Source organism: Peromyscus maniculatus, chromosome 1, assembly GCF_049852395.1.
Source record: "Peromyscus maniculatus bairdii isolate BWxNUB_F1_BW_parent chromosome 1, HU_Pman_BW_mat_3.1, whole genome shotgun sequence".
Taxonomy (NCBI): Eukaryota; Metazoa; Chordata; class Mammalia; order Rodentia; family Cricetidae; genus Peromyscus; species Peromyscus maniculatus.
The window spans coordinates 189,283,597-189,309,230 of NC_134852.1; the positions used below are offsets into that span (position 1 = coordinate 189,283,597).

The following is a 25,634-nucleotide window of genomic DNA, read 5'->3' on the forward strand; positions in this document are numbered from 1 at the left end:
CAGATTGTCCCCAGAATTCAAGACAAGGACGGAGGGTTAAAAAGCTTTCGTCTTGCAATCACCGTGCTTGCTGTTCCTAGTCCTCTCCACAGCCCAGGAGTGAATGCTAAAAGAATGTCCACGGTAGCATGATCAGGGCTCCACCCTATTCAAGCTTCACAGGGTAAATCCAGGGAACTAGTAGTGAGTGTCTCGCACGGAAGGCCACGTCTGCCCAGGCCATCTTGGTACAGCCATTTCTTTAGCGTCACCCTTACGTGGCTTTCTTAAAGATGTGCGTCAGTGTCAATCTGACAAATTATCTCTAGATATTGTGTATAGTCTTAGTGTTTGTAAGCTAAGATGAGCTCTTTGGCTTTCTGGACAAGGTCTGAAGCTATGTAAAGTGGTGTGAGCACTAGGAGGTCATAACTCAGAGCTCATGTGTTACTTAATAATATACCAGTTATGAATGGTCAAGTTCATAATGTCTGACACAGAGGCTTTTAACAGTTACATTTGATCACAGTTAGACATAATCACTTCACTATAGAAAAGAAATTGCACAATATAGAACAGAGCACCGCAAGTACTTCGTCCACCGTCCACAGATTTGCCGAAAGAGCATCCTACACTAGAGTTTCTATTGGTCTGGATAACGGTCGGCCTGGTACGGGCTCTTCCTGTCCACAAGCATTCCACCCATGGAGGCATGCCTTCTTCCCACCGGTTACCAATTCTCTGAATGAAAAAAAAATCCTTTAAAAAATGAGTATTTTATAGCTTATATAGATTCTTAATTTGTGCATTGTGGGAAGGTTTTATACTAGACATTGGATATAAAATTTATTGCATGCAGCAACCGCATTAGGTAAACATGCAGTCAGGAACGGCGGCCTCTGCTGGCTCTCTCTGGTCTCTTCTCCTTCCGGCAGCTGGCTCTATCCCTAAACCACAAAAGTGTGTGTTGGGTTCTTGTTTTTGTTGTTAATTGATACCTTAGCCTGAATAGAGTATTATGGTATCCACAATACCATTTTAATAGCAGCAAAAGCTATTGCAGCATAAATTTACATAACACTAAAAGATCTAACCCAAATCCTCAGCAAAACAAAAATCAAACATGAAGGAAAATGAAAGATCCAGCTTGTGAGGTATCCGTACATGTACAGAGCGACTACAGACTTATTTTCATGAAGGGCTATCCTTACTCTACGTGACCCCCACTACTGACTGCTGATTGTAAAGTGTTTGCTACATCGGCCTCTACTTACACGTGTGACCTTTGGTAAGTCTTGTCCTAGGGGCGACTCTCTACGTCTCTGAAAATAAGTGCATGCTCCAGTAAAACCAATCAGAGCGACAACACCACAACATCAAACAAAGAGTCACAGACGTCAACCTGACGGCCGCTGATGAGAATGGCAGTCTACGTACTGTGGAGGTGACAGATCAGGTGTGAGAAATCAAGGTACCAAGCAGACAAGTTGTGAGTCAAAGTGCAAATGGGTACCGTTACACACTCTGCGATTCTGCATTATACTGGACGCTGAGTTCAGTAATATGACTGTAAATGATAATAATAATAATAATAAAAAGACCCATTTCTTCTTTAAAAATCGAGAACGAATGCACAGATTTCCAGAACACCGTGAGCCCTGAGGCAGTGCCCTCTCTTCCTCCTTGTGATCTACTCCAGTACTTGTAGCTGGGTCGCCCGGGGCTCAGCTCCAGCGGAACGGGACGTGCCGAGGGCGGTCGCCACCCTCCTTCACCAGCGGTTTGTGGAACTCTCGGCCGGCTCGGGAGTGGATGCTGGCCCAGCAGTATTCACAGTAGTACTGCAGACAGGTGACGTTGGCACAGAAGAACGGGGCGAACTTCCCACCGCAGCGCGTGCCCTGGCACTCGTCACACATCTGATCATCCAGCACGTATGGTTTCACTTCCACCTGGACCCGGAGAGGAGAGACAGGAAACGGCTCAGCAAGGCTGCCTTAGCCTCGTTTGCAAACCTCAAGTGGTATCGGGTCAGTTCTTAACCTCTGTGTGTTCCACCGGCTGCCTGATCTGTAAAGGGTCCAACCCCACACACAGCGGTGCGCCACAACTCCCGAGGATGGACAGAGCCCAGTGCAGGACAAACACCATCTCAGACAAAGGCTACAAGCCTGAGAAGGCAGGGAACCAGGTCTGACAGGAGACAGTAGGCTCAAGGGAGGTTCGGGGCTTCTGTTGTGATGGCGAGGCTTTTGAACCTGTCCCAGGGCTACACTGGACCCTGGGGACTGCAGGGGGGCTGGGGACAAGGGGACATGCCGAGGCGTTACTGTAGAAGCAGGCTTCCTACTAGTCTGGGTGAGCTTTATCATCTTACTCTCTCCGTCACCGGAAGCTGGACCAGCGGGTGTTTATCACAGCCCTTTAGGGAGCATTTAATGAACCAAAATGAAACCAAGCTACACAGCAAGAAAGCCTTTCAGAACCAAAGAAGAGAACACCTGCTTGTCACGTTTCTCTTTCCCGGAGCCTAGAAAAAAGACTGAAGTGTGAATCTCTTTGTCTTGAACACCAGAATAAGCACATAGGTGGAGAGGCTGACCAAGTCTCCGCCACACCTGAGGTGGAGCCACGCTGGGGAAGAGCAGCCCCGCAGCTGGAGCCTGGTCTTCAATGATGGGTCAACTGTCTGACCCAGAAGCCTCTAGGAGGGCACGAGTCAGGGGTCTCATCACCAAGGGAGTGGAAGCTAAGAAGTGGGGCGGGGCACAGAGGCTATGGTCTCCTCCCAGTGTGAGCTCCTGTCCACAGGTCCATCTGCTGGCCAGACATTTCCCCTGGAGGACGCTCATGAGAAGACTCACACTCTCGGCCACCCAAGGAGAAATGTCTTTACTGCTCCCCCCCACACACCTGAAGCTGAGGACTGAACAGGTAGGATTTAAAAACCTCTTATATTAATCTCTGCATCAAAAACTAACATGACTCTGCAGTCAAGCCTGTCTGAGCTCACAGCCAGGCCACATGAGAAACCTGTTCTCCTCATCTGCACACCAGGAGGGGAAACCTGTCCTGCTTTATAGATTTCCTATGAGTGAGTGAAGTCGGCCGCCCAGAGCTATGCCCCACACCCCGTAGGCACAGCTGTACCTCCTATGGCTTCCTGAGGCCGGGCCAAACTCTGCTTAGATGTGCTCAGCATCTACTGAGCCCCAGGTTCTCCGTCTTCGCTGGTTTAGTTCTCCACATACACGTGCCATTGAAACTGTCCGCCACAAAGCTCCTCTCCTTGGTCAAAAGGTTCTGTTCCACCTACAGGACTGAGTTCAGCTGCCTCAGCAAAACGTCTGTTTCCTGTCTCCAATGGCCCCAACTCAAGCCAGTCTGCAGGTCACCCGGACTCCCCTCTCGAGTGACGTCCCAGCGCGGACTCTAACTGCTCAAGCTTGCCCTCCCCCTTCTCCTGTTTTCTGGCATACAACAATTTGTGTGTGTTGCGTGCACACTTCTGCACACCGGCGCATATGCACAGGAGTGTGTAAAGAAGCTAGTGCAGAGGGCGGTGTCCTGTTCCCGACTTCAGTCCCTTGAGACAGGTCTGTCACTGGACTTGACTCCACAGGCAGTCAGTAAGCTCGGTGAACCTCCTGCCCTCCCTCCCCACGCTACCCTAGTGCTAGGATTACAGGACTATACGGGACCTGAACTCGGGTCCTCACGCTGGCGTGCCAAATACTTTACTTATTGGGCCATCTCCCCAAGTCAACCCTTTTATTTGTATGCTCAGTCCCCAGCTGATGAACTGTTTTGGAAGGATTAGGAGGTGTGTCCTTGTGAGGGGGTGTGCTCTTGTTAGAGGAGGTGTGTCACTGGGTTTCACTACGTAGCTCTGACTGGCCTAGAACTTGTTATGTAGACCAGATAGGCCTCAAATTCATAGAGGCCCTCCAGCCTCAGAATGCCCAGATTAAAGGTGTGAGCCACCATGTCTGGCCAAATCAACAATTTTAAAGTGAGTAAGTCAGTGCTACTCAATACATTCATACTGTGGGCAGACACTATCTAAGGTTACAAAATGTTTCTACCACCTCAACAGGAAGTCCTGGATCCACCAGTTACCTGCTTCTCCACCCTTGGGGACCATTCTATATTCTGCCTCTACATTTTACTATTCTGGGTACTCCACAGAATGAACTGCATACTATGAGACCTGTTCCCTCGGGCTTCTTTGACCTTTATGAGGTTTTAAGGTTCACCCACGCTGCACACACAGGGCTCTGGGTTCCATGTCCAGCACTGCATCATGCACATTGTAACTAAATGGTATTCATTACACGTTTTCACCCAACTTGCACATTTTGTTCACTTGTCTGTAGATGACACCGGGTTGTTTTTGCCTTGAGTCTGCTGTGATTACCCCTCTTGAAATGTACATGGGTGTACACATGTGAGAGCTGCTGTTTCTAGTTTGTTTAGGGTAGAGACTTGGGGGTGAACTTAGTTGGGCAGACAGCAATATGATTTTAACTTAGAAAGATTTGTTTCTGTGGTATTTATAGGTGTCTATGTACGTGTGTGTGTGTGTGTGTGTGTGTGTGTGTGTGTGTGTCTGTGCGCGTGTCTGTGTGCAGGTATATGTGTGGAGGCCTCTTGGTAACCTGGAGGCCAGCAAGTCCCAGCAACTCTCCTGTTTCAGCCTTCCTTGGAGCTGGAATTGCAGACATTTCTGTGGGGAAACTTAGGACGCAGGTTCTGGGATTCAAATTCTGGTCCTCATGCCTATAGGACAAGGGCTCTGAAATGCTGAGCCATCTCTCCAGTCAATGTTTCGCTTCCGAGGCACTACCGTGTTCTTCTCCACAGCTATAAACCATTTTGCACGCCAACCCACCAAGCAGCAGAGCCCCAGACTCTGTGTGTCAATACTTACTTTCCATCTGTGGGGTTATAACCATCCTGGTGGGTAGGATGTGGCCCCACATGGTTAAGATTGGCATTTACTTAATAACCGAGGCTATTTAGCTCTTTTTATCTGTGTATTGTCCATTTTTTTTTTTTAAAGATAGGCTTTCAGTATTTGGCTTTGAACCCATGACCCAACTGTCTTGGTGTTCTCAGGGCTATGAATGACAGGCATGCATGCCTACTCCAAGCATGGCCATGCATATGTCCTAGATGGAGAAAGGCCTTTCAAATCTCTTCATTTTAAGTGGGCTGTCACTCTGTTGTTAAGTTGGAGAATTTTTCAAATATTCTGGATTCAGCCTCCATGGTCTAGTCACTTTTTGGACAACGTCTCTGATACAGAAAAGCAGGTCGCTTGTGTACTGCACATCTGCAAAGGCACTCTTTGTTAGGGTCTGCAGCATCGTGTCAGCTCTTCGCAAGAGCTGCCGTGAAGCCCTTCATGCCAGCCACAGCTGATGCCTTATTATCTGCTGCAGCACTTTCCTCCCTTAGTCTGAAGTTTCAGAGGTCAGGCATTTCTCCCTTTTGATTCTAAGACACCTTGACTTTTGATCTTTAAAAGGTCATGTTGTGCTGTACCAGGTGTGGTCACACGTGTGCCCGTAACCCCCGCACTTAGGAGATGGAGGCAGAAGATCAGGGATTTGAGGTTATTCTGAGCTACAAGAGTCCGTCTCAACATGCACGCATGCACGCAAGCATGCACACACACACATGCACACACACACATGCATGCAAGCATACACACACACACACATGCATGCAAGCATATACACACACACACACACACACACACACACACACACACACACACGCACGCACTCCTTGCTGGAATGTAGTGTGCCTTCTGTCCCCTGGTAATCAGGAGGCATGACGCCCCTGTCAGGTCAGATGAGACAGCACAATACAGTCTTCACTTCCTGTCACCCTTTCAAACTCTCTCTCCTACAGCCTTCCAACTGCCCTTTAAGTCTGTGAATTCTCATCATTTTTATTTTTACTTCATTAATGCCACTCAATAGGAGTCTAAATAGAGCACCTACTCCTAAATAAACATACAACTTTTGGGCAATACTGAACTCTGAGAGGCTTTCCAGAAGACGTCCCCGACCTCCTTCCATTTGGGTGAGCAGAGCTGACTACAAAGCCTCTCTGGACACCTGTATGGAAGGTGTTGATCTGAAGTGCAGAGACTTCCACGAAAGAGAAACCCTCCGTGAAGGACACTGATGTTTAGATTGTCCCATGCCACTACAGGAGGGCAATTATTTTGTTCAAAATGGATTTACCCATGTGACTGATATTTATAGGCTCACTGAACATCACTGAACAATGGAAGAGAAGACACAGCTCTTCTCTAAAATAATGTTGCTCTGAAACAGCTTCTGAGGCCAGACAGGCGGCTCAGCTGATAAAATCAGTGTCGTACAAGTATAGGGCCTGAGTATGATTCCCAGAATGACCCAAACTCCTGATCTTCCGCCTCCATCGCCTAAGAGCCAGGCACGGGCCATCTCAACATGGACGAAGGGACAGTGGCTCTCAGGGGCTTGCTGTCTGAAAGGAGAGGATAGAGGGGTCACATGTCTCCCTTCTTCCTTTTTTTTTTTCAAACTCTGGCATGATCGGACACTGGACGGCCTGGGAATTGAACCCAGGTCCTCTGGAACATCAGTTAGTGTTCTTAACTGCCAAGCCATCTCTCTCCTCTCCCCTTCTCCCATTCCTTTTATGGCTAGGAACATATTAGGTACTAGAGTTAGATTCTTCAGGATAGGACAGCTATTGGATAATAACTATCTTAAAATACAAGGTGGAGAGTAACTAACACCCCAACATCAACCTCTGGCCTTCACACACACACACACACACTCACACACATGAACATGTATAGCCAAACAAGATAAAAAATAGGAAACTGAACTAATAACATAAAAGCTTCCTAAAGGCATCCCAAACTCTCTAGTTTCTGCCTTATCCCAGCAGCTTCTGTATTACTGGCTGGTATTTTAGGTAACTATCCAAATTAATTCTACTCTTCTTGATAAAGAGACACAACAGAAAAGAAGCTGGTTTCTCTGCCAGTCACTGTCAATTTAGCCAGGACACTGATGACAGCAGCCTGGTAGGAACCATGTGACAGATCTAGACCACCCCAAAGGCCCAAATACCACAGTCTAGGCAGAAGTGACCGCACAACCAAGCTGACCCTCTACTTCCAGGACACTCAGAGGAACAGGACAGAAGAATGACATCCAGAAACATTTAGATTCACAGCCACATGGGGCGACCAGGCCAAAGGACACTGCAAGCTGTGGTGTCATGATGACGTACTCCTACAGGCAAGACCCGAGGCAGAGCCTTAGCTAGGGGACTGCAGGTAGCTGTTAGCTAATCTAGAATTATAGAGACAAAAAGAATGTCAGATATCAACAAAATGATTTCAATGCTTGCTTTGTCTCTAACAGTCAAAATACTGACCTCCCAAATCAAGTGGAAAAATTGGCTAAGTAGCTCTCGGAGGCAGATCAGACACCAGGGAGAGCATGGGCAGGTGCAGAATTCTCCCTCTCTGGACCAGAAGGTTTGTGGTAATGAGACAAGGCACTGGACAAGGTCAGCTGCAGTGTGGCTTATGTCTAAAAGCTCTATTAAGGGCAGCCAAAGACTGTACGCCCTTGATGAGAGCTACCACTCAAATAAGCCAATCAGATATCTAGCCACCCTGGGAGAAGGTAGGAATGCTTCCAGGTGGCTGGACAGAAGCCAATTAAAAGCGAAGACTGCAGATGGCAGAGTGCAGTGGACAAGCTGGAGAAGAGGCCAAGTAAGGGGACAGAACTGAACAGAAATGAACGGAAGACTTGTCTCTGGTCACAAAAGTTGACAGCACAAACACAAGGTATAAGCCTTACGGGGCAGATAGGGTCACGCTGGCATGAACTGGAAATAGGAGGAAGCCAACAAGAGGAGAAACCTAATTGTGAGATTTGCCAAAGATTTTAAGAAGGAAATTGGGCGGGGGTGGGGTGGTTAGCTCAGCTGGCCAAGCACCTACTGCACAAACATGCACACTTGAGTTCAGATGCCCAGTACTCACATAAAAGCCAGGCATGTAACTGTGATTCCAGTGCTGGCAGATGGTGCAGGTGGGTGGGGAAGGGCTCTCTGGCCAACCAGTGGAGCAGAAACAGTGAGCTCTCGGTTCAGTGAGAGACTGAACTTAGAGACTAAAAGGCGTGGTGGGGAGTGACAGAGGAAGGCACCTGAAGAAGGCACGTGCACATATACATGGGAGTGCACAGATGGGGAGAGGTGGAAAGCAAGGGTGTGGAGATCATGGTGGGAAAGGCTGTGGGACACTACTCAGAGCCCCCTCGTGTATGAGCGGAAAGAGACAAAGGCAACACCACCTCTGTGCTTAAAAGAAACACATCAAACAGAGGTTCCGCAAGAGAACCTGGAGGCATGTGATCATGAGGAGGGAGTGCAGGGAAGGCTGGAGTCCACTCAAATGGGAAACAGAGCTCTGAAGTGGGGTCCTTCATTTTCACCTGGACACATATCACTCTGCAGGAGTGAACTACCGGATAGTAGGGGTAGTGGGTGTTCGTTGTCTCTCTAGGGCTCAGAGATGAGGGAACAAGAAATGAGGAGCTGAGACACTGCTGTGCTTTATCGCTAGAGACAAGGCTTTAACCAAATGACGGGAAAACTAGCCACACTCTTGGTTGGAACCATCAACTCTTTTCATTCGGAGCATCCTGCTTTGGAAAGGACGTTGTCAGAGGGACCAGACTCACTGGGAGATCCTATGTGATGCTACCAAAGGAGACAGCAGTTCTGGACAGAGACAGCTGCAGCATGGCTTTAGATGGCCACAGTACTTCCAGGACTGAAAGCACAGCCTCTCAGAGGCAGGCAGATCTCTGTGAGTTCAAAGCCACCCTGGCTAGCTTAGGCTATACACTGGGACTCGTGTCTCAAAAAGAAGCATAAACTCCAGCTTTAGGCCTCCCAAGAGATACTGTGAATGTGAGCTTGACACACCACATGTCTCTGTCAGAAAGAGTCTCTCGAATAGCTCCAGGAATGAATTATAATAGCTGAAGAGGTAGAACTAATTTTGAAATTTTTTTAACTTGGATAGGTTCAGAACATGTATGGAAGTTGCCAGTGAGAGAGATGCAGAAAATCAGCTGATGATAACATAAACAAGCTGCCAACACAAAATCTTTAATAGCTGAAGGCAAATACAACAGACCCAAGCTAACCAGAGCTGACAACTGAGACAGATATGATTCAACACTTCCTAATCAAGATATTCGTTAGTAGGAGGACTGTGGATATGTGATACAATCAGGACAAGCATTTCTCCACTGCGATGTTAAAATGCTTTCTCTGGCCAAAGGAAGCATCCTAAGTTTACCATTTAAAAATAAGTTCCTGGGGCGGAAGAGCTGGCTCTGCAGTAAGGGCACTTGATGCTCTTGCAGAGGACCTGAGTTGAATTCCTAGTACCCACAGATGGCTCACAACCGCCTGTAAATTCAGCTCCAAGGGATCCGCCTTCCTCTTCTGGCCTCCATGGGCACTACACTCACATGCATATTTACCGCCCCCCACACACACAGAAACACACTCAAACATATAATTTAAAACAAAATGAAAGGGCTTCCTGAGGCTTGAGAAACTCTGAACAAATGTATCCCCTCACACGGAACAATTCTGACAGCGGCTTCACTGAATCAGCACAGCTGGGACCTTCGTGCTCTGACAGGACCCACTTAGAATGTCTCAGTGCGAACTCACACAGGTCTGCCAAGCCTTTGAGAAGTCATCTTCACCAAAGCCACCGACGGAAAAGTAGGGACTGCTGGACATGAGAAGGAATGCATCGGGTTCTTTAAATACACTGTGTGAGGGCTAGGAAAAGGGCAGTGTTTAATACCTGAAGTTCAAAACAATTGAAAAGTGTTCCAGAGTTAAGGATTAGGTATCATGGTTTCTATCTCCAGATTGGCCTTACTGTGACTGGGGTGTTCCATGAAAGGTTCTAGCTCACTTAGGCCATTTCCTACCACACAGAGCAACATGTCTTCTTGGAAAAATCATTTAATGGGAATACCCAAAGCCTTTAACACATGCACTCAAAATTTTCTTGGCTTGAATCACAGACTATATATCCCGACCTAAAAAACCACAGCCACCTTATTAATACTCCCAGTGACTACCACGCCCACCACAGTGCTAACGCAGGTTCCCCATCCATAGGCTGTACCAGGAATAGCTAAATAGAATGCTTAGTGTCACCTGTCTGTGAGCTGAAATCCTGCAGCTTAAAAAGCAGACGGCGGATACCTAGGAAATGAAAGCAGCGATGTGCAAATAGATTTTTGCTAGCAACAAAAATCACCCACAACCTTCCAGATATAGCAAATTCAGCTATTAATTTTAGAGATGTCCTGGGGTAGACTGAAAAAAATCTAGAGGGGGAATAGTTTGAATTTTATTTTCTTTTGCTTTATAAAGGATAGTCCTTACCATTGTTCACATTCTGAGATGCTAGGAGGTGAAAGGTTTAAAAGGATCCTGACGTCATCCCCATAGTTCAAAATGTGTGACTGCACAGCAGGGTCCCGTGCCATCGCCTCCACCATGCTTTCTGAGTGTGGAGGTCTGTGAGGTCTCTGACCTTAAGATCATGCCTTTAAAAACCTTACATTTTAAAAATTCACGGTCAGAGAACAACTCGTGGTATCTGACTGTCTCCTTCCACCACGTGGGTCCCAGGGATGGAGCTCGGGTCATCAGACCTGGTGGCAATCCTGGTTCATGACAGACAGAAAGGACAGCCAGTAGAGTCCCACATGGCACACGGGTGAGCCCGCCGGCCAGGCTTCTCCATGCTGCTTGGGAATGGGATTGAAATGTGAACATGAATCAACCTTCACCCAAGGACCGGGAACAAAATCTATACCAGGTGGAGGACAAAGACATTTGTTCGAAATCTGTGGTGAGGGAGGTGACTGTTGCAGCCTCACTTCCTTAAGGTATCCGGGCACAGAGCACTTCGCTGAGTCAACTCAGCCTGTTTCCTTCACTGCAGGAGGGGCTTCTGCCAGCCCCTCCCTCCACAGAAGAACAAGCCCTCACCGAGAGACAGCGAGCTGGCTGATAGCACCTACCCGCAAGTTTGCAGATCCCCAGGGCTCTGTTAAAGTAAGCAGCTAGGAAAAGGACGATGCTCTTTCTGACTAGTCATCCCAGGAGCCCCGTCTACACCCAAATATGAACCACAAGGAAAACGTTCGTTTGATACTGCATCTCACTGTGTTGCCCAGGCTGCCCTCAAACTTGTGACTCTTCTGCCTCAGCCTCCTGAGAAGCCGGAAGACCTGCACTACTGTGCACAGCGAGAAGAACATGTTGATCATGCTACAAGAGGGTATTCACACTAAAAGTGACCACAAGTCCTGAGACCCAGAAAGACAGGTGAGGAGAAGCCAGAGTTCACAAACTAGCAAAGAGAGCCTTGACAGAAAGGTTCCACACCATTCTAAAATCTCATTTGACTACACAAATAAATTCCCTTGAAAAAGACTTTCTAATCAAAGGTGTGAGAGTCTCGGTGTTTGAAAGGAAGTCCAGGTTAGAATAACTCCTTGGGTTAGGGTACTGATTCCTCCCCAAGGGCCCAATTAGACACAGCTATATCTGGGAGGCTTTTGAGCCAGAACAGGCTGGGACAGTAATAGTGTTGAGACAAGGCCAGGTTACAGGAGCCCAGACCACGGATCCCAGCAGAGACCACAGCAGTGAGACACAGGAGTCCAGACCACGGATCCCAGCAGAGACCATAGCAGTGAGACACAGGAGTCCAGACCACGGATCCCAGCAGAGACCACAGGAGTGAGATACAGCCTGAGTTACAGGAGTCCAGACCACAGATCCCGGCAGAAATCATCCAAAACAAGGTCCCAGAGCCCTCACACTTTTTGCTATTGGGTCATTTTATATATTCCAGCTGTGACTGGCCAGGGACAAACTGTAATATCAACACTTCACTTAGTATGGCTGCTGGGTCATCTTAATCTTCAAGTAGCTAAAAATACAATGCCTTTCAGTCTTCAGCAAATTCAGGCTTGATGTTTCCAGTAAAGAGAGAGAAGTAAAAAAGATTAAATATGTGAACTACTTAAGATGCTTGCAAAGAAAGGGACAAAGGATGGCATCTCATTAAATGAGAAAGAGGTGATTTTAAAAAGCATGAAAACAAACAGTATGTACTATTACAATGTTCTTTAAGCCAGAGTATTCAAAAAGCCCAACTTTGTTAATTGAAACTCAGTCTCTCTAGCCCTCAATATAAAGTAGTAAAGGAAATGTTATTTGTCAGTGGTATTCTAAATTTTATTTTCTTAAATAAGACATTTTAGGGGTTAGGGATGTAGCTCAGTTGGTAGAGTATGTGAATAGCATGCAGAGAGTTCTGGGTTTGGTCCCCAGCACATAAACCAACTATGGTAGCACATGCCTGTAATCTCAACACTAATGAGGCGGAGGCAGGAAGCATCAGAAGTTCAAGAGGAGCTTTGGTTACCAATAAGATTGAGGCTAGCTGGGGATAGATGAGATCCTCCAGGTCTCAAAAAGAATATGGACAGAGGGACTCTGGATGAAAAGGAAGTGAGAGGAAGAGGACACCAATGGGCAAAGCAGCCACAACGCATTATAACCATGTGGGCAGAGAGATGGCCCAGTGGTTAACAACGTGTAGTATGCTTCTAGAGGACCCAAGTTCGATGCCAGCACATGCAGGGCAGCTCGTATTACATACATACATGAAATTATCAAGGAATAAATGCATTTGAAAATAATACGGGGCCATTGTAGATGCTTTGAAAAAGAAAGTACCAGATAATCTCAAGTAACCAAAGAAAAGAGAAATTGGGGGGCTGGGGATGCAGCTCAGTAGTAAAATACTTGCCTGACATTCAAGAGGCCCTGTGTTTGATCTTTAATACCACAAAAGTCATAAATACTAAAGGATTATCACCTACATCTTCAATGCCCTGTCAATCATCAAAGACATGCCCACAATACCTTTGTCTTACTCAAATCATCTGTAGCTACAAAAGCCTTGTCAGGTTAAACACACTTAGGAAAAAAAAAAGGATCGAGGAAGAAAAAATAATCAGTTGTGTATTAAATTGTGTGACTCTTCCATGTAATTTGAACATGGGAGGAAAAAAAGTTGAAAACACAGTATTTTCCCTAGAACATTATTCTCCTTATATGGTATATCTCCAAAGAGTCCTATGATAAAAAAAATCATAGAAAAGTATGAAAATGTCACAATGAAATTATTATATGTTATATGCTAATTTAAAATTTTAATTTATAATAGGAAAATTATTTGTGTGAAAACGTGCCTCTTTTTTGGATCTTCAAAATGAAGGTTAGCACAAGAAAGATGCTAATATGTCCTAGATAAACTATTTACCTAACTTCTTTGAGCAAGCATTTTTAAACTTTTTTTGATGCACAAACAGATTTTTAAACATAAGATAAATTTTAAACAAGTCCCTAGAGACTCAGGTTTTATGGAGAACACTTTGGGATATGGTAGATTAGAGGAACTAACAATAGTAACATCCCTGGACAGGACAGACCTACTTCCCAGAGTCCTCCTCCTGCTTAAAAATTGAAAAACCAACAAATTTACCCCTTGTCTGAAATATGTGATTCCTTTCATCACCCAAAATTCTAATTATAGCCTTTAATGAACAACTCCCAGAAGATCTCCAACACCAACCAGAGTCACAGAACCAGTGTGTTATCAGTGCTACTAAATACTGATACTGATTTGCAATTTTCAAACACTCACTCTCTCCTCTCCTCTCTCTCTCTCTCTCTGTTGACCTGATGCCAACTATGTGTGTGTGTGTGCACACACACTTGCACACCAGAAAAAAGGTCTGTCAGTAGGTGTGTGAAGACCTTACATTAGCTGATTCTAGTCTATATCCTTTTCACTAGTAAAAAAGCTTTTATGAGCAGAAATGACAGAGACTACCCAATGTTCACTGTGTGACACTGTCCAAGTCTTGCAAACCCAGTGTAGAGGTTTCCAGGAGACATGACCAAGTTGTGCTAATCAATTGTTCGGGTGGGTTCAGAGTTTGATAAACAGATTGCTAGTATCAATCCATCAATCCAGTCATAGATTTTTGCTAGATGGAGTAAGAGTCAACTGACTTTTATACATTTTCTTTTCTTTTCTTTCTTTCTTTTTTTTTCTTGTTTTTTTTTTATTTAAAGATGAGGTTTCTTTGTGTAGTCTTGGCTGTCCTCAAACTTATTCTGTAGACCAGGCTGGCCTTGAACTCACAAGAGATTTACCTGCCAAGTGCTGGGATTAAAGGTATGCACCACCACTGCCTGCATATACTTGATACTGTTCTATCATTATCATATAAAGCAGACAAAAGAGCAGGAAAAGACCCATATAAGAAGAGTGCCCATTTTCAGTGGTTTCCTTTTTCCCTGAAGAAGTCTCTCATGTGTCAGTGACCCAGGTGTGAGCTGCACAGAAGACTTGACTTCAGGACTTTCACAGCCCATAAGCATTCATTAGCATCCCTTCTAAAAACACATTAAAATAGACAAGGTGAGCCCAGAGGTCATCATTTGCTCTGATTATGCTTAGGTATTTTAGACCATTTCAGTTTTCTCTCAAAACTACCATTAAAAGGAATACAATCAAAATGTAATAGTAATTTCCATTCCAGTTACAGTTCAAAATCTTTTCTTTATCAGAGAAAAGATACCAACAGGTAAAGTATTTATTTCTAAGCAAGATGGAAAACAAAAACCCTGCAGTCTGTTAAGTGGGCAATGAAAAGGGGACTTTAAAGTTCACCTACGTGTCTTGGCTAACATCCAAACAGTGTTAGCTGTCTGAGCCTGGGTCAAATGTTTCTAATTACATATTCAACTAAGCATTTCCCCTATACATAGGTACATTAAAAGAGGGGGAAAGACAATAATCAGCTGTGGACATATGATTAGGCACAATTTAAGTGGGCCAGGTTCATCAATAATCCAGAATAACATCTGTGTTGACTAGGGAGTTCCCCAACCATCTATTCATCTGCCCTTTCCTTTATCTCCGGAATGTCCTGAAGTACTTAAGCTGATGTTCTTATTACCACAGAACCCTCTGACCTTTCTTTTTTTTTCCCCGAGACAAGGTTTCTCTGTGTAGCTTTGGAACCTGTCCTGGAACTCACTCTGTAGATCAGGCTGGTCTCGAACTTAGAGATATCTACCTGTCTCTGCTTCCCGAGTACTGGGATTAAAGGCGTGAGCTACTACCCCCACTCCTGCCCCCCCCTGCCCCCTCCGTCCCTCTGACCTTTCTTAAGATCACAGCACAAGGGAGGAGAAGTCACTTCTCAAGCTAGTACTTTTAAACAGAGCAATGGCTCTCCAGAGGGACAATGGAGGTGGGCATAACTGATCCCCTATTACACTCTCGAAGGGTCAGAGTTCAAGAACAGCCTGAAACATAAAGTAATAGCTTGACTACAAAAGAAGTAAAAGTAAAAATAAAAAAACCTCTAAAAAAAAAAAAGCCCTAGGAGACTTTCAGAGTTACTTTGTTAATGCTCCAGTATGTCCAGGGACACACGGGGGCTGTCCCAGCAGCTCTGTGCGCCCCTTGTTCCATGACACAGATATTCTTGAAAAGTTATTTGAAATACCAAAACAAGTACAAGTCTTTTGTTGTAGCTTTTCTTTGTTTTTATTTTTGAAGTGTCTCACGATGCTTCAGATTGATTACATAGCCCAGGTTGGTCTTGAACTCATAACTTCCTGCATTAGCCTTCCTAAGGTCATAGGCACTTGCCTGAACTTCTCAACCTGTGGACTGAGACTCCCTAGCAAACCTCTATCTCTTAAAAATATTTAGATTACAATTCATAGCAATAGCAAAATTATGGTTACAAAGTGGCAAGGAAAATAATTTTATGGTAGGTGGTCACCACCACATGAGGAACTGTATTAAAGGGTTGCAGTGTTGGGAAGGTTGAGCACCATTGGTCTAAACAAACACAAACTTTAATAAGGGCCTATGTTTTTTTTTGTTTGTTTGTTTGTTTTTCCCCTTCCAAAGAATGAGTTTCTCTATTGTAGCCCTGGCTGTGCTGGAACACACTCTGTAGACCAGCAGGCCTTGAACTCAGAGATCTACCTGCCTCTGCTTACCAAGTGCTGGGATTAAAGGTACACCAATAATTTTTTTCTTTTCTTTTCTTTTTTTTTTTTTTTTTTTTGAGACAGGGTTTCTTTGTATAATCCTGCCTGTTCTGGAACTCACTCTATGCACCAGACTAGCCTCAAACTCACAGAGATCCACCTGTCTCTGCCTTCCAAGTGCTGGGATTAAAAGTGTGCATCACCACCACCACCAAACTTATAATTTTGAAATGTAGGTTGAGCATTTAAGATTCCAGGGAAGAACTGAGTTTGAAGACTCTTTGGGTCCCAAAGGGTGAGGGGTGTATTTCAGTGGAAAAACCCCCATCCCTAGCACTGTACAAGAGGGACAGACAGACACACGAACAAACAGAACATTAGGCCTGAGCTGAGCAGCGCGGCTGAGGAGCCCCCAAAGCTGAGGCAGCCCTGCCCTAACTTGGGAGGTACCTTAGGGAACTGTCTGAACATCTAGTTTTCCCTGTCATAGACTAAAGGATACTGGGCCAGCCCAGGTCCAATGTTAAGTCCAGGTTTAATCTACTGTATGTGTCAAAGAATACTTTCTGATAGTCTAAGTAGCAAAATCTAATTTTTTTTTAATTACTCAAAAAAGTATCTTAACCAAGCAGAGAAGAAAAGCTGAGCAAGAGTTGTGTGGTGGACAGACAGGTAGGGCAAAGGTCAGAAGAGAGGGGTTTCCCATTTGGACTACCTCTCAATGAGCGTTCAATCAATAGATGAATCATTGATAAATATTCAGTGTCTGTCCATTGCATGTCCTATTCTGAGTACACAACAGCTCCTCTGAAAAACACAGTCACTGCCCACATGGACTGTGTGATCTGTAACAGAGTAAATGGACTTTCAGGACCTGGTACTCAATGCCACAACGGCCTAGAAAATGTGATCTGATGATGTGGGGGGGGGAGCCATAAGTGCCAATGAATACATCATTCCTAAAACTACCACAATGAAGGTGAGGCCTGAAGGAAGGGTATTAGCCAGGTAATTGTCCCCTAAGAGATGGGGAACAAGACCAGTTATGGCTGGCTCAGGAAAAGGAGGAAGGAAAGGAGAGCAAGCATGGTACATGAAGGGTCATTTAGGAAAGTTCAAGGTTATCATTTGTTTGAACTTTTATCCAATAGGCAGAAGAATGTAACCAAAGGTTTAAATAGGGAAGTGATTTCTTTTCAATTATGAGCTTATGAAAATATTCCGATTGCTTTACATGGGTCAGAAGTGGTGGCGCATGACTGTAACCCCAGCACCCAGTGGAGGATACAGGCAGTGTGAACCTGCCCCCAGGAGCTGCTACACAACTGATCCTCTTATTGCACACACAAGGTTGGATGTGAAAATACCTCTGCCTGAAACCAATCTTGGTGACAGGTGCACAAGGGTACAAATATACTAAAAACATTTCAATTACATTCTTTAAATGGGGGCGTTTTAGATATACGAGTATCATAAAACAGCTCAATAAAGCTGTTATGAGTCACCTGTCCACAAAGATAGAAGATTAATGGATGAGTGAAAAGGAAAGCAAAGTGTGAAAGCTACAGGATTGACTGTTTCAACGAATGTTGAATACTGACATGTTTTAAGGGGATAGGTAAGTCAGTAATTCTCTTAAGATGGATAGAAAAAAGTTAAATCTACAAAGGTCATATTTCTCTATAAATTACTCCATCTAAAATCTTAATCTTAGCAACAATAACAATAAACAAATATAGATGGTCAAGAGATGTCTTGACAAATTTCAGTGGACAGAACGAGATACAGAATATATTGATCTCTTATGAGAGCACACACGCCCACAGACTCCCAAGGTTCCAGACACTCAATGGACTGTGGGACCTGATGGCCAAGCGCAGCTGCTATGCAGTGGCCCCCATTCTTCTTCTCCTGGAGTGGGCAATGCAAGGGACAAGGGCTGCCAACAGGAGTGGCTTTAATGTGCCATGGTCCCATCGAGTCTACGTTTATACCCTTGCGGATGGCAACAGAGACGAAGGCTGACGCTGTTTAAAATAGTCAGGGTTTAGAGGTAACTCCAGGCTCACAAGAGAAGAGGGCAGCACCTTAGGATCTTCAATAGCAACACAAGTGGATTATGGGAACTGGGGGACACAGGCCCTTGACTTTTAGCACAGTCTTCACTATGAGAACACTGTAACACCCTGTAAGAGCTGCTCGGGAAAGAAAGGGGTGCCTGTGACAGACATTCTCTCTAAGGAAACACAAAGGGGTGCCTATGGCAGACAAAGGGGTGCCTATGACAGACATTCTCTCTAAGGAAATACAAATGTGCTTTATATAGTGGCAGCTCCCGAGAAAGCTCAAATTTAAAGTTTAGTAGAAATAGAAGTATGAACGAGCCTAAAACACATCTATGAAGGATGCAGCTAACAGACTCCAAATGCTAAGATAAGCATTGTGTGGTTACACGCAAAGCAAGGACAAGAAGCCCTAATAGTGATGAGGGAGGGACTACAATGTTTACAGGTCAACAGTAGCAAGAGCCCAACTCAAGACAGCAGTCGGCTCCCACTCCTTCCAGGGAAGGAGATGGGCTTTAGAAGAGTCAGGGCCAACAAGAGATATGAGGATAGAGTGGGGCTCCAAGGGAAGAAAGCGCCACGTAAGGACTCAGCCACGCTCAATGATTTCTGATGACAATAAACACCCCCTCACCTTTTCTCATTTATCATCCTCAGAGGGGAAAAAAGAAAGCTACTTTCATGCTGATGAGAACCTAAAGTTCTCTAGGTAAACTTTAGTGCCCAGGTTTACCAGTGATGGATGGGATTGCAGCCTGAGTCAAGTGTACCAGACATCCAAATGAAGAGGCATCATGAGCAGGCAGGTTCACCAGCCACAGCAGCAGGAGTGATGAGAACCCTTCAAAAAGCACCATGTGTGAATTCAAAAAAGTTTATTGAGCATCTCAGACTGAACCAAGCAATAGTTACAGACTGGGGGTGAGTCCGAGAGACACTGTGCCTCTCTGTGGAGCTTGGTCTTGTATGAGCACTACTGTTAGAAAAGAGGAAGTGTGGGTACTTGAAAACCAGGAATAAAGTTGAATCGTTGTCATTTTTCTGAGTCGCCATTAACTCAGAGTTTTTCAAAATTCTGAAAAAAATTAATTTTAATTAACAAACCACTACCACTTGTTCTCAAGAAGTCCATGGAATATTCTACTTTGCTCAGATACACATGCTAACAAGACATCTTGCTGACTATGAAAAATCCATTACCAACTGAAATTTTCACCCCCTAAGATACTATTACTACAGACACCACATACTTGTGTCATAGGACATGGAGAAATCAAGCTGGTACTGATCTGGAAGCCTCATCCCTACTGGCTAGTTTTCACAAATTTGGAAAGGTCTATGCATGCTACCAAGGGAGAAAAGTAATCAAGAGTTTTACCCAGCTGTGAACTCTGTAAGCAACAGTAACTATTAGCCTGGTAAGTTACGCCCGCTGGTGTGACAGTGGTGTGGATGCTATGAGAGTAAACAGGCAGTTTCTGGTTGAATGGAAGGCCCACTACACAAAGTGAAACTCATAACTAGTACCATTAACTAGCTGGTTCAAAAACCCATGGCTGACTAGGTCATAGGTGCTAGCAAAGAATATAACACTAATATTCTGCTGAGTAGACATAGCAATAACTTGCTCTTAAATTCTTATCTTATACCTGCTAAAAAGTGTATCTGTCAGTCCTCATCAGAGAAGCTTCTTTTTGCAATAGATGGCAATTAACACAGAGCGCCATAACTGTTGGGCATGCAGAGACTGTGAGACTGTGTAGGGCTCAGCTCTAAGTAGGACATCCGTATCACATCCAACCCCAAAGCTTAGGGATCATCACAGAAGAGGGACAGAAAGATACTGTCAGAGGCGGTGACAGCTGCAGTGAAAAAGTATTTACTGAGCATGACATGTGAGCTCACAGAGGCTATGACTACATGTACAAAAGGTCAGGCCAACCAAAACCCCACCATGGACGGGAAGAGCGCATGGAGTCACACCCCTGACAAAGGAGCTATGGACAACTGACGCCTGCTGGGGAGCGGGGGGACGACGACACCAGTTTTCCTCGGGGAGATGGTCTCTGAAAGGCTGGCTGTCCATGCTCTAGTAGATGGTTTTACATCCATGCACCTCTAGGCAGCACTAAGTGAACTCAATGAATTTAAAAACAGCACATGAAGTTGAGAGGGGAAAATTCTGGAAGGGACTAGGGGAGCAATTGGAGGGACAGGAGTGGAAGGTGGCTTTGATAAATAAATAAATAAATAAATAAATAAATAAATAAATAAATAAATATATATATATATATATATATATATACATATATATAAAATGCACCTAAGTTAAAATGTACTAGGTAACATTATAGCTGTAACGTTTAAAATAAAAATTCATATGAAATTATTTTACTCAGCTACTTTCTCTTAGAAGACTTTAAAGGCACTGGTACAGCTTGGGGCCTCGACACAGCTAATGCAACTTAATTCGAAGATGAACAGAGTTATGGAGCACAGGATTCCAAATATCTCAGAAACTATTCAAAATTTAAAGTTTTTGGTAAAAATAAAAGAAATAAATTAACAAAGAAACCACTGCCACCTACTCTCAAGGAACCATAGAATATTTATTCTAAGTGCTGGCTTTTGTAGTTTGATCAGAACACGTGTTAACAAAGTACAATCTTGCTGAACATGAAAAATGCATCATCACCAACAGAAATTTCCACTGAGATGCTAAGAACATTGTCTGTCACACACAACTAATCAAAGAGGACCACAGAGGGTGTGGTAAAGCTCTGTGACAGGAGGCTGCTTCATTCATTCTAATCCAGTCGGGGCCTCAAGGATATCCTCCATTCAGAAGCAAGAACAGCCACTGCGCCAATCATGGCAGAAGGTCAAGACTCTTCTCGTGTTCTTCTCCTTTGTGTATTTTAATCTAGGTTCTAGATTTACCCCTCCCACCCTCCGTTCTCCCGACGTTCCCAACAGTGGAGAGCTGTTCACAAAGCCAACAGAGCACACTGACTCCCTCAACCCACCATATCCTCTCTAGATCAAAGGAAGTTCACCCAACGCCTCCAGAGCCCCAGCGGCAGGTAACACAGCATGCGTGTGTGTGTGTGTGTGTGTGTGTGTGTGTGTGTGTGTGTGTGTGTGTACACGTGTTTCATGAGTAATAAATTATGTGAGGCTGGAGAGGAGACTGAAGGGAATAGTATTTGGTTCCTGTGATTGCTACCAAGTGTGATGTTACAATTAAAAAATAAAGGTAGGTTCAAATTTTTATGTATACTTCTGAACATGTCAATTCAAGTTTGTTTTAAGGTCAAAGAAGTGACCGGCTCTCAATCTTTGTTAGGGCATTGCTACTAGTTTGGTACGCTACATTCTGCAGATTTCTTTTCCTCACCTGGGAGAAGAAGAAGCAAGGCAGGAGGAGGTTCACCCACCCTTCAACACTAAGGATCCTCTCTTCTTCAGGCAAGCTCTGTGGACTCTCAGCCTAATGCTGTGCAAGATGCAGCTGCTGTCTTCCGATCACAAAATACTGCCTTGCCCAGGGCCGCACGACACAAACTTCATTTCTTCCCCACAGCAATTCTATTTTGAACGGTTGCTTACCCGTTTGTCAATGTCATTGTGTTGAAGCTGCACAAAACGCGCACTGATGGCTGCAATGTAGCTCTGCTGATTGGAGAACGCAACACGCCCAGCACCTTTGGGGTACTTCAGCTCTGGATCTGTATCGATGCCAGCATAGCAAACACCACCGTACAAACGGTCCATTATCATTGCCAGTTCAACTGCAAGAAAATAAACACGACTATGTATAACTATGTGGAACAACTCACCCAGGAAAAGGAGGATCATGCAGTCTAATTATGAAAAGAAAACCCACATGAGGGCTTATGAAGAACGTCCTTATCAGCCTTACAACTCCAGCAGAAGAGCTACTCATTGGATATTTTAAAATAAAATACAAAATAACTTACATGTATTTACACAGGGGGTTATGCAGTCCTAACTAAAGCGGCCATATAAAAGGAACACTATCAGTAATCTGTCCTGATTGTTTAAATGTTTAAAACCTTAGCCCACTGGCCTGGGCCTGGGTAGGTAAAGCAATTCATGGTGGCCTAACAAGTTAAAGAGAAACATCTACTTACAGAGCTTGAGACTGAATGAAACTTCTAATGCCTCCCTGCCTCATTAGAGCTCAGCTGGAATCCAGTCCTTATTCTATCTAGAGACAATGTGTTTACAGATATAAAGTTTACAAATGTAAATCCTGGCACTGACAAAAAATGATAATGAAGAGTAGATTCTATTCCAACTGAGAAACAGCATCTCATCTTGAATTCTAAATAATAAAGCTAGTTAATAATAACAGCAATGAATAGCCAGAAAGCTGTTTCTAAGCTGTGAAAACACGCACCCTGCATCTCGTCATAGGTCTAAGCTAATGGTCTGTGCCTTGATTTGGTATATTTACAAAATGCTTACAGAGAAGTTATTTGGGGATTGGACCATTCCAAAGGTCTGATATTAAAAACTTATGCCCACTGTCAGTTGGGGTACCCTGGAGAGACATGTGGCACTTACCTGTGCTGGCAACTGCCTGAAGGTAATTGTTTACTTGAAAGCACCATCTCCGCCCATGGCCATTCCTTTCAGGCCACTGCTAAATCCAAAGACTCAGGCCTACCCCTCGAAGTGACCTAAACACCCATTTTCTTTCAAAACCTACATATGGCATTTAGAAAGAAGAAAACAGGGAAAAGTGACCAGAGCCAATGCAGCAAACAGCACCACCCTCTGGTGGGGACAGGCAAGGGTTCTGCAGGGCTCAATGGTGTGTTAGGATAACCCTCGAGTTCTACAGATAGATGTAAAGCCTGGCATAATGAAATTGCAAAGGCAATAAGAAAAACTGTCACCATGTCAGAAAGGCTATTTTTGCACTTCAAAATTTCTTTTTATACTAGACTGCCTAATATGATTTTTTTTTCTAAGTGCCCATTTAAAAAAATAAATAGGAAGAATGACCTACAACACAGCAGTAGGTTTCAGGTGAGGAAATGAACTAGCAAGCAGCAGCCAGCCATCCCAAATGTCCATTACGGTCAGGATTCCTGCGCCCCAACAGCCGGACACCACTGATTAAAGCTAAGTGGACTGTGCCGCGGCTTCCAGGCACCACCTTCATACCATTCCCTTGCACGATGCAACAAGAACTGCACTTGTACCCGGATGTCAGAGGTCCCTGGATCCTCTGATGACCTAACCTTTTCCTCACGGACAATGTTACTCTCCACAAAAAGCAGGGACCTCAAGGGAGGATTGCAAAACACGGCCATTAATGAATTTCTCTTAGTGAGATAAGTAATCTCAAGGCCCAGGAAACTAGACACTAATTTTCCAAAGACCAGGTTTGCTCTCCAATGGAAAAGAAAGAAAACGCTCCCTAGGCCTGGTGAATGGCCAGGAAAGGAACGTTGGCAAGGAATCAAATGACATTGTCGTCCATAATGAGGACTCCAGAAGGAACTACAAAGGAAGCAGTGGGTGTAAGCTGGGAGCTCTGGCCAAAGAGGACCGAGAGGGTTAGCACATGCTTTTCTTTCTTTTGTTTTCCTTTCTTTTTGAGACCACAGCAGTCTCCAGAGGAGTTTTGGGGATCCCCTGACTCCAGAGGGCTCTTCCCATAAGCATAAACATTCCATTACTTTGTGATTCTCTTGCTGAAAAAGCATCTTCATGTGCCAAAGACTAGATCATGGCTGACATTACTGGCAGTTAACTATTTCTGGTAAGAAGCAGAAACTCTCACCCTATTATACTTTTATAAAAATCATATAATTTCCAGAGCCAGGTGGTGGTGGCGCATGCCTTTAATCCCAGCACTCGGGAGGCAGAGGCAGGCGGATATCTGTGAGTTCAAGGCCAGCCTGGTCTACAGAGTGAGTTCCAGGAAAGGTGCAAAGCCTCACAGGGAAACTCTGTCTTGAAAAATAAAAAAAAAATAAAAAATAAAAAACAAAAAAAATTCCATTCATGAGCTATCTAGTCATTTTTGCATGTATGTACACATGTGCACATTCATGAGTATAGGGAGAGCACGTGCATGTTCATGTGTGTGTAAGACCAGAGGTCAACCTGGGGTGTTATTCTTCAAGAGCTTTGTTTTGATGCAGGGTCTCTTGCTGGGCCCTGCAGCTTGCCTGTTAGGCTAGGCTGGCCGGCTCATGAGCCCCAGAGGCACCTCCTGCCTCTGCCTCCTCAGCACTGAGGTTGTTAGCGTCCTCTACTGCGCCTAGGCTTTACCTATGGGGTTCTGGGGTAAAATCTTCCTTATGGGTTGAGCGGTCTCCCCAGTCCTGTGGTATTTTCTTGGTGATCAAAAAGTCTCCACGTAATTGAGCAACCATGTTTTGCTCAAGTGAAAGGCAGTTTGTTGAAAGGGTAGGAGAAACTAAAGTGGCTAAGGGAACAGTGTTTGCTTTCAAGGAAACTGACAAATGCTCCATCTCTGTAATCCATAGGGTTGTTTTTGTGGTGAGGAGAGGGTTAAAATTCTTTGTCTCACGTAGCTCAGGCTGGCTTCAAACTCTGGGTAGCTAGGGATGACCTTGAATTCCTTGTCCTGCTTCCACCTCTTAGGTCCTGGGGTCACAGGCCTGCGCCCCCGCACCTGGCGTTGGTGGTACTGACACTGGACTCGGGTCCTTGTGCTTGCTAGGCAAGCGTTTTGCCAACTGAGCCACACCTGAGCCTCCCAAATCTAGATGTTAAGTCTATGCTATAATCACCTTTGGAGACAAAATAGAGAGCAATCGAACAACTGTTTGTAGCTGACCGTTTACTCAACCCCAAGTCTTCCTGTGGTGTACTTCCTGAACTCATACTATGTGAAAACACCAGAGTGATGTCCCTTAAATACCAACCAGGGTTTCCAATATTGAGAAAAGTAGTCACCTTTCATAAGTAATCCTTTTTCAATAATTTTAATGCTATAAAGACAGCAGTAAAAACAAACTTCATCCATCCAGTACTGGATGAGTGACTAATAGAAGCAGAGAAAAATCTCTTACAAATTTCTAATCTGAGATTTCCCCAATTTTTAGTATTTACTTTTTTATTTGTGTGTGTTCAGGTGTCTGCAGAGGCTGGAAGAAGGTGTTAGAACCCTTGGAACTGAAGTTAATAAGCATCTGTGAACCACCCAATGTGGGTGCTGGGATTTGAACTCTGGACCTCATAAGTAGCAAGTGTTCTTAACTGCTGAACCATCTCTCAAGCCCCAAGTTTTTCAATTTCTTAAATAGAGGATGTAAATGTTGTAACATACAGCTACTTTTAGAGACTAGG

The 25,634-nt window shown here is 44.6% G+C and overlaps 1 protein-coding gene across 16 annotated transcripts in view; it reads right to left on the bottom strand.

Moving 5' to 3' along the window:
- Nucleotides 1-1,565: 1,565 nt before the first annotated feature.
- Cpeb3 (cytoplasmic polyadenylation element binding protein 3) overlaps nt 1,566-25,634 on the bottom strand; it is a 188,642-nt gene continuing 164,573 nt past the window's right edge. For all 16 annotated transcript variants that reach the window (XM_042262928.2, XM_076562899.1, XM_042262950.2 and 13 more), the window contains 2 exons: nt 21,888-22,069; nt 1,566-1,931 (listed from right to left, as the gene is read on the bottom strand). In XM_042262928.2, coding sequence (XP_042118862.2) covers nt 1,704-1,931; nt 21,888-22,069 — 410 coding nt within the window. In that variant the 3' untranslated portion in view covers nt 1,566-1,703. The remainder of the gene's footprint in view (nt 1,932-21,887; nt 22,070-25,634) is intronic.